This window comes from Puntigrus tetrazona, chromosome 3 (assembly GCF_018831695.1).
Source record: "Puntigrus tetrazona isolate hp1 chromosome 3, ASM1883169v1, whole genome shotgun sequence".
NCBI lineage: Eukaryota > Metazoa > Chordata > Actinopteri > Cypriniformes > Cyprinidae > Puntigrus > Puntigrus tetrazona.
In genome coordinates this window covers 2,181,124-2,190,139 of record NC_056701.1, presented here as the reverse complement: position 1 = coordinate 2,190,139, position 9,016 = coordinate 2,181,124, and the positions used below count along the sequence as shown (strand labels likewise).

Genomic DNA, 9,016 nt, shown 5'->3' with positions numbered 1-9,016 from the left:
TCACACACACACACACACACACACACTCACACACACACACTCACACACACACACACACACACACACACACACACACACACACACACACACTCACACACACACACACACACACACACTCACACACACACTCACACACACACACACACACACACACACACACACACACACACACACACACACACACACACTCACACACACACACACACACACTCACACACACACACACTCACACACACACACACACACACACACACACACACACACACACACACACACACACACACACACTCACACACACACACACACACACACACACACACACACTCACACACACACACACACACACACACACACACACTCACACACACACTCACACACACACACACACACACACACTCACACACACACACTCACACACACACACACACACACACACACACACACACACACACACACACACACACACACTCACACACACACACACACTCACACACACACACACACACACACACACACACACACACACACACACACACACTCCTGCTCGCCCGACCCGCGTCACCAGCTCCAAACTTTCGTCAGCAGTGAGATTTCCGTCCAGAAGATCCAGCTGGACGCTGACTCTCCTCCGTCCGCGACGAGGAAAAACACACAGACGTCAAACGCGGTGAACCTTCAATTTATTTATTTGCTTGTTTAAACAAATGCCATTTTCACTTAAAATCAAAACAAGCTTATTTATATTTTATAACTATATTTTATTTTAGAATATGTTTTTTTTAAGCGTAGGAATAAATAAAATGACGTTAATTAATGTCATTTTATTTAAGTCATTAATTAATTTATTTAGACAGTTATTTTAAAATGCAATAACATTATTATATAATTTGATATTTTATCTTTTCTTTAACGTGCTTTACTTTTCAAAATTGCTCTTTTAATTTTTAGCATTATATAACATTTGTAAACGTAACGACATGAAAATGTTTGACATTGTACCTTCAGTATTTTGTATTTCAAACAGCAGCACCATGGAAATGAATAACATTGCAACTTTTTAATTAATTTCTTTTGTAATTGAAACGAATGAGAGCTTGCACTGTACTAAGTTCTACTTGTATATAATGAGATCAAACTTAAAGCGATGCCAGTAATATATTAGCAATTTAAATGCGCAAGATAAGCCACGTAAGCTAAGCTAATAACAAGAACTGAATATAGCCAAAAGGAAACGATTAACTCCTAATAATCTGTTGATGATATTCATTTCTCAGGTGGACGTTAGCCCAGTGTCCGAGCCGGTCTCTCCTCCTGATCCTGCTCCTCCGGAGAGGGTTGTCAGGAAGAGTTCCCATAACTCCCAGCGCAGGTACGTGTCCCACCGGCACACAATATGTTTTCAAGGACGGGCCAAGACACAGCTTGAAGCAAACACACACACATTCGCACGGACATGACGCCTGCGGTGCTGCTTCTGACCTCACACCAGCTCTTCCCTTCAGTGTAATTACATCCAGCCTCTCTGTGTGTGTGTGTGTGTGTGTGTGTGTGTGTGTGTGTGTGTGTGCAGGCCGTCCAAAAGCTCTCTGTCTCTTCAGGATTTCCGAATGATCGCAGTGCTGGGCCGAGGACATTTTGGCAAGGTATCTGGAACATGCTCAGTCGCAAAAACTATTAGCAAACCAACCAGTTGAACAGAATCAACACACACTCTTCACAAAGTCCTGCACATCCTCCAACAATTAATAACATCGTGTTCCTGGCATCGCTTTAAATATTCTGCCTCGTTCCATTATTCTTTCAGCTAAAAGCTTTCTGCATTTACCACAACTCTCACACTTTTTGGGTTGTTATTTTTATATATAGTTTTTTTTTTGGATTAAAAAACTCTTTTCTTTTTCAACCTAAATTTGTCTTGCAAGATGTGTTATTTATATACCTCAATAGAGTTTTTATCATATTTTATAGTTTTTCATTTTTAGAATTTTCAGCTTTTTTTTATTTTATGTTTCAGTAATTTTAGGGTTTTGGCATTTTTATTATTTATTTTTTACAAATGTATTAATCCTTTAAATTTTTTCCAATAATATATAAATATATATATATTAAAAATTTATATATATATATATATATATATATATATATATATATATATATATATATATATATATATATATATATATATATATATATATATATATATATATATATATATATAAATATTTTTGGAAAAAATTACTCCATTTAGATATTAGTATTTTATATAGTTTTACATATTACTACACTCTAGAATGCCAAAGCCCTACACAAAACTCATTTAAAACGGTGCCTTTGCTTCTCGAATCTATATTTGTGACACTATTTTTTGCAAAGAGTGTGAATGAAGCTTCAAGCGTCTGTTAAGCATGATATATATGTGTGTGTGTGTTTCCAGGTGCTGTTGTCTGAATACAAACGCTCAGGGAAGGTGTACGCCATCAAAGCACTGAAGAAAGGGGACATCGTGGCACGGGACGAGGTGGAGAGGTGCATGACTTCATTTAAGCTTAGCTTTTCAGCACTGTTTGGGTCATTTCCAGCTTGCTTGATATTTGTATCGTTTCCTAGTAAGACTTCTGTGGTTTCTTGCATAAACACACATTGCGCTGCTCTCTTCCAGCTTGATGTGCGAGAAGCGAATCTTCGAGACGGTGAACGGCGCACAGCATCCGTTCCTGGTCAACCTGTTTGCGTGTTTTCAGACGTCAGAACACGTGTGTTTCGTGATGGAGTACACGGCCGGCGGAGATCTGATGATGCACATACACGCCGACGTCTTCTCTGAAACACGCTCTGTGTGAGTGCCTCACCTAGCTAGCATGCAACAATACTAATCGTTACTGTGCGTCACAGGTCAGTTGGGTGAAATATTCAACGGATGAATAAATGCAAATGTTAAAGATTCCAGCTTACTTCCCATAGTTCTGTATTACGGGTTTTCTGAAACTTCCAAAATACAAACGGTAACACTTTACAGTAAGATGTATTAGTTAACCTGAAGTAAGAATGAACAGCGCTTCATTTATTAATCTAATTAAAAGAACGCTAATTCCAGCATTTGGTCAAATTCAAGGTTGTGTTTGTTAGCATTAGTTGATACACAGTGAGCTAACATGAATTACTGTATTTTTTGAACTATTGTTAACAAAAAGAGATAAATACTCTAATAAATGCATTGTTCAATGTTTGTTCATGTAGCTCACTACTAGGGTTGAGCACCGTATTTTTATGTACCAGATACCGTTCTGGTTCCATTTGTAGGGTCCTACGTTTCCACGAAACTTGGACAGGATTGCAGAGAGAATTTACTGCGATGCCATGCAATTCTTCATTGTTTTGGATGAATAAAAGAAGTTCTGCCTCCTAATTCGAATCGTGATACGAACTATGAACTACACAAATACTGAAGCACACACTGCATGACGGCACACATGAACTTCATCTCCAGAGATGCTGTGAGTCGCTTTATCGTAATTTTACCGTTTCGTTTGAGAAAACTAGCATCATATCAGACTGTATATACACAGACGGGGGCACCGTTTGGAGGGGTGGGGGACGATTTAGAACGATTTTAAGGCCCGGCGATTTCTACCGGGAGAACGTGGACGGGGTTCCTCTCGCGGGGAACCACTGGAACGCATCTAAAGACACCACAGAGGCACCAAACCTGACACCTTATTGTAAAGTGTTACCAAATAATTAGAAAGATGTCATGATTTTATGAAAATTTACCACTGAACAGGTTTTTTGTGTAGTGCACTTATTTCTGTATTCGTACGTATATACGGTATTTTACTGTATTCATATATATGTGTGTGTGTGTGTGTGATGCAGGTTTTATTCTGCATGTGTGGTTTTGGGGCTTCAGTTTCTTCATGATAATAAGATTGTGTATCGGTGAGTAAACACAAATTTGGCTCTTTTCATGGACTCAAGTTAGTAAAAGTAATAGTTTAGTCATGCATCTCTGGTTGTGTGTGTGTGTGTGTGTGTGTGTGTGTGTGTGTGTGTGTGTGTGTGTGTGTGTCAGAGATCTGAAGCTGGATAACCTGCTGCTGGACACAGAAGGTTATGTGAAGATCGCAGACTTTGGTCTTTGTAAAGAGGGTGAGTCACAGACTGTACCTTTCGTAATGATATTGATGGAGTGGATGGGAGAAAGAACATTATGTTTGTTCAGAGTGAATGACCGAATACGCTGCTAACTGCATATCATTTTTAATAACTCCACCATTAAGGGCTTTGGGGTCAGTACGATTTTTATGTTTTTGAAAGAAGTCTTTCATGCAAAGCTGCATTTATTTGTCCAAAAACAGAAATTTTATTGCAATTTATGTAATTGTGTAATTGTTTAAATTACAATATATGTTAAAATGTAATTTTTTCCTGATGCAAAGCTGTGTTTTCAGCATCATTACTACTTTACTAATCCTTCAGAAAATATCCTGATTTACTGCTCAAGAAACATTTCTGATCCTTTGACGTTAGGCTGTTTCATATAGCATTCTTTGTTGAAAAGAACATTTTAAAAGTAATGGTTAGATATAAAAACGATTATTTCGAATTTTAGTGCAATTTTTTCAGCCGACATAAAGCCAAAAATCACAGGAAAATGTATTGAAGGGAAAAAAAAAGTCATTTACTACACTGGAAGTGAAAGGTAATGTCAAATGCACTGCATTATATATGTAACGGAGAGCTGTGGATGGGTTACAGTGGTGCCGTGACCCGGATGGGAATGAGTGAGTATAACAGTGGCTGGCTAATTTAAGCTGCACAGGTAAACCCAGCTCCCAGAATTTTCAAGAGATGCATTAACTAACCCTAGAGGATGTGGTCTTAGTGTGTTTATTTGTGTGCCCGACTCCCATGCCAGTTCAAATTCTGCTCAGAGTGAGTTGAGTAGAATTGGAGGGGTTGCATTGGTGTAACGGAGGCCAGCTGATAAGAGCTGCACAGGTAAACCCAACTACTCGGATCTCGAGGTACATTAGCTACTAGCCCTAGAGGCTAAAGCCTTTAGCGCCCTAGTTAGCATGTCCACCTCCCATGCCAGAAATGTGAGAGTGAGCCAGACAAGTAGAACTGGAGTACACATACGTGCATAATTTCCTTTTTGTTTTTTCAATGCCTTGTATTTATATTCTGTCCTGTAGGAATGGGTCATGGCGACAGAACCAGTACATTTTGTGGGACTCCGGAGTTTCTTGCTCCCGAGGTTCTGACAGACACGTCCTACACCAGAGCTGTGGACTGGTGGGGTCTTGGTGTGCTCATTTACGAGATGCTGGTTGGAGAGGTGCGCATAATTTTCCAGATGCAAAGTGTTAAAATAGGAAGCCTTTTCTGAGGAATAAATCTGATACATAATGTGTGTCCAGTCACCGTTCCCAGGTGACGATGAGGAGGAGGTGTTCGACAGCATTGTAAACGATGAAGTACGTTACCCAAGATTCCTCTCTACCGAGGCCATTGGTATCATGAGACGGGTAAGACTCTTATTTTTTTCCCAAAGCTGTTCTCTGATTGGCCGTGTTTGCTAACCGAAAGGCATTTCCTTGTTTCTTATTGGTAGCTGCTGAGGCGTAATCCTGAGAGACGACTAGGCTCCAGCGAGAAAGACGCAGAGGACATCAAGAAACAACCCTTCTTTAGAGTATGATTTACTTGCCGCAATGAGTCCCTAAATAGAGGGCGGGATGATAAAACAAAATGAGACGGGAAGAAATATTACATTTCAATACATTTTGTGTTCTCTAGCAAAATTATATTTCAGGGTAACTTTGTGTTTGATTACAGAACATTTGCGTTCTCCCACAAAAGTATTGCGTTTGGCCAAAACTTTACTTTTTTTCTCACAAAAGTATTGGAGTCCCCCAAGAATGTTTGACATACTTTCAGACTTTCTAGAAAACATCCGCATTTTTCTTCACATCTCATAATTCGTTTTCTTTGTCCATACAGTAATGCCAAAGTTTGAATCTTAGTGATGATGTGACTCAATCATCTTCTCTCGCTCTCTAGACTATGGACTGGGATGCGCTTTTGCAGAGGAGAGTCCCTCCTCCCTTCGTTCCCGCAGTGAAGGGAAAAGAAGACGTCAGTAACTTTGACGCCGAGTTTACGAACGAAGCTCCGGCGTTGACGCCTCCTCGAGAACGCCGGACCCTTTCACGGAAAGACCAGGACTACTTCAGGGACTTTGACTATGTCTCTGACTTCTGCTAGGACACGAGTGCACATACTGACGCTGCTAGGTATGGGAGATGTGGTTCTCGCATTCCTAGTCCCTATGAAGGCTGCTTGGCATGAGGACTAACGATTCCTCAGAGGCTTCCTGCCAATGGAACATGAGTTTGTTCAACATGAAAACCATAAAGAGAGTAAGAGTACTGAGCCCATAAGAGTGTCTGGACTCCATCTGACTGTAGGAGGTACATCAAACATAAAGAGATTCGTGAAGGCATATAACGTGAAGCTCTGAAAGCTGGCAACTAAGATGCTTTCTTGCCCTGTTTGCAAAGAGGCAGTATTTTTCAAATGGTCAGTCAGCCTCATTCATGATGTTATCCTTAGCAACTGATGCTAATGAAGTCATTAATCTTGTGAAAAGAGTGCTGCAGGAATGACTAATTTTTGTAGGCCAGTGCACCCGTCTGGTTCCATCACTGTGAAAAAAACGTTTTTTGCTTGTTTTTGAGCGGACTTTTGGTTAAATGTCCGAAGGTCTGGGGTTAACCCAAGCTCAGCGTATTTTCACAGCATAAAGTGCATCAATAATACCCCCTTGACTCGAAAAAAGCATTTGTTAACGAGTGTCTAAATGATACCGCAGAAGTTGTTGGGGACATTTCCTGTTCAGCAGTGCACAAGGTCGTACCATTTATAATTGTGCCCTCGCAAGCGTTTTAAATAATGACTGAAATAGTTGTTTCAAATTGTAGTGGTGTAGTTTATTCATAGCCTACTTTTCATAGCTGTTTACTTCTAGTGGCTTCGGCTTCAAAATTCACATAAGTTGTTAGAGTATCATAATGAGCGAAATATGTACAATTTTGTTGGTTACAGAGCTCATTTTCTACAATAATCCAAGAACTAATGAAAACATCCTACTGGGTTTTTGTGGAAGGAACCGGGGTGATACAAACTTATGGGTCGCCGGCCTACAAAAAAACGCATCACTTCAGTACTCAACTTATTGAATAGAAGAGCAAAGTTTCATTGGACTGACCCAGGTTAAATTACCTTTTCCTGTCTGTCTGCCATTTTTTGTGACCAGTGCATCCATGTATCACACACAATCCAATCCAGACTGTTTACTTCTGTAATACACTCATTTAACCAGACGAGGGCGGCAGAAGGTTTGAGATGAATGGAAACACTGTCGTGTCAGGTGTTGGTTGTTTTGGGATCTGTGAGTTTGAATGTGTTCACTGTGTTATGAGCATGTGTGAAAGGGAACACCAACCTATAGATTTGTATTTTTTAGACATTCTGTTTTTCTTTCTCACTGAAACTTGACTAATTATGGAAATGCTATGCCTGATTATTACTATATTAAACAACTCAACTCTTTCGGGGCAAAGGAAGTCGTATTTTTTGTGCTCTCTTTAGTGAAATTAAAGAGAAGGGTGATATCTTTTCTTTTTTATCAAATTGTGGAAAATGGGTGGTCAAATTGTAGGAGCAGAACAGAAAGATGTCTTCAAACTAGTGCTGTCACACAATCGCATCCAAAATAAACATTTATGTACGTGTGTGTGTAACGTATTTTAAAAGGATTTAAACGTATTTATGTGTATATATTTATATTCATACATAGTATATTAAACTATAAACATCTTTATCTTCAACATAAACATGCATGGGTGTGTATTTTTACATGCATAATAAACATATACAGTACACACATTTATTTTGGATGCTATTAATCATGTTTAATCATTTTAAAGCACTATTACAAACTTCAAAGGTAAGATTGTATTTGGGACAAACATCCCAACACATACGCGTTCACATCAAATTATTTTCTCCATCAACTCTAATTTATTACCAAAATGGCAGAGTGAAAGTGGCAGGACTATCCGTTATGTCAGCAAATTAACCAGCAAGTACTGCAAGGAACTTGCTTAGAACATGAAGCACTTTGAGATAATGTCTCATTATTCCCCAGAGGAAAGAAGGAGAAAGTATCCATGGAGACCGAGATGGAGCTATAAAATGGGAGGTCATGTTGTTCTGTGAACAAACTACACTCCTATCTTATTCTCCCTCATGGACTAATTCAGTCATTGTTTATCTGCTCCATACCTTGGCTTTTCCAAGCAAACCACAACACACTACACTCCAGTAACACGACGTGCATTTTTATCAAAAGTGGCCTACGGTGAATTCATTTCAGTTGCGGTAAAGTATTTTGCTATGGTGCGATGGCCCCTTTTTACGCCTGATATTATCACGCTAAATATAAAGCATGCAGGGAAGGAACATTTGGATTGGAGCACTCAAGCTACCTACACTTACACAGCAGCCATGCATTCGGTCATGTCGCATTTGTAGTGCAACCGCTAACGCATCGTGATTAATGCTAACACTTAATAGGAAGCAGGAAAGCGGCAGTAAACTCTCAAAGCTTATTTCATTTAATCACCAGTCAGTCACAATGCTAATCAATGATTGCTTAATAATGCAATAAATAATGGACTCTTTTGTTGTTGTTTTCATGTCCCAAGAGCTCTGTGCCCTACTTTCAGTTAATCGTCTCATTGTCTTCAGGTGTGTCTTGTTAATTATGTCATTTACTTTGTGTATTTAATGCCAGTTCAGTTTGTCCGATCTCGTCGTTTAGACGTGTGGTTTTTGTTCTGCCTGCCGTTATATTGTTGATTTGTAAAAGATTAAAAACTGTTGTGGTTATATTCTCGTTTAGAGCTTCTCTCTACAACCACACCGATATATTATCCACAATTTATTTTAA

At 39.3% G+C, this 9,016-nt stretch overlaps 1 protein-coding gene across 5 annotated transcripts in view; it reads left to right on the top strand.

The window, feature by feature from the left end:
* Positions 1-7,614, top strand: part of pkn1b (protein kinase N1b) — a 27,708-nt gene extending 20,094 nt beyond the window's left edge. For 3 of the 5 annotated variants that reach the window (XM_043234984.1, XM_043234985.1, XM_043234982.1), the window contains exons 12-22: positions 583-667; positions 1,275-1,369; positions 1,571-1,643; positions 2,435-2,526; positions 2,660-2,836; positions 3,874-3,936; positions 4,070-4,146; positions 5,196-5,338; positions 5,421-5,528; positions 5,615-5,695; positions 6,064-7,614. In XM_043234984.1, coding sequence (XP_043090919.1) covers positions 583-667; positions 1,275-1,369; positions 1,571-1,643; positions 2,435-2,526; positions 2,660-2,836; positions 3,874-3,936; positions 4,070-4,146; positions 5,196-5,338; positions 5,421-5,528; positions 5,615-5,695; positions 6,064-6,267 — 1,198 coding nt within the window. In that variant the 3' untranslated portion in view covers positions 6,268-7,614. Of the gene's footprint in view, positions 1-582; positions 668-1,274; positions 1,370-1,570; positions 1,644-2,434; positions 2,527-2,659; positions 2,837-3,873; positions 3,937-4,069; positions 4,147-5,195; positions 5,339-5,420; positions 5,529-5,614; positions 5,696-6,063 lie in introns of those variants that run through there. The other 2 variants (XM_043234983.1, XR_006250468.1) reach the window with 2 other exon arrangements.
* The last annotated feature ends 1,402 nt before the right edge of the window (positions 7,615-9,016 follow it).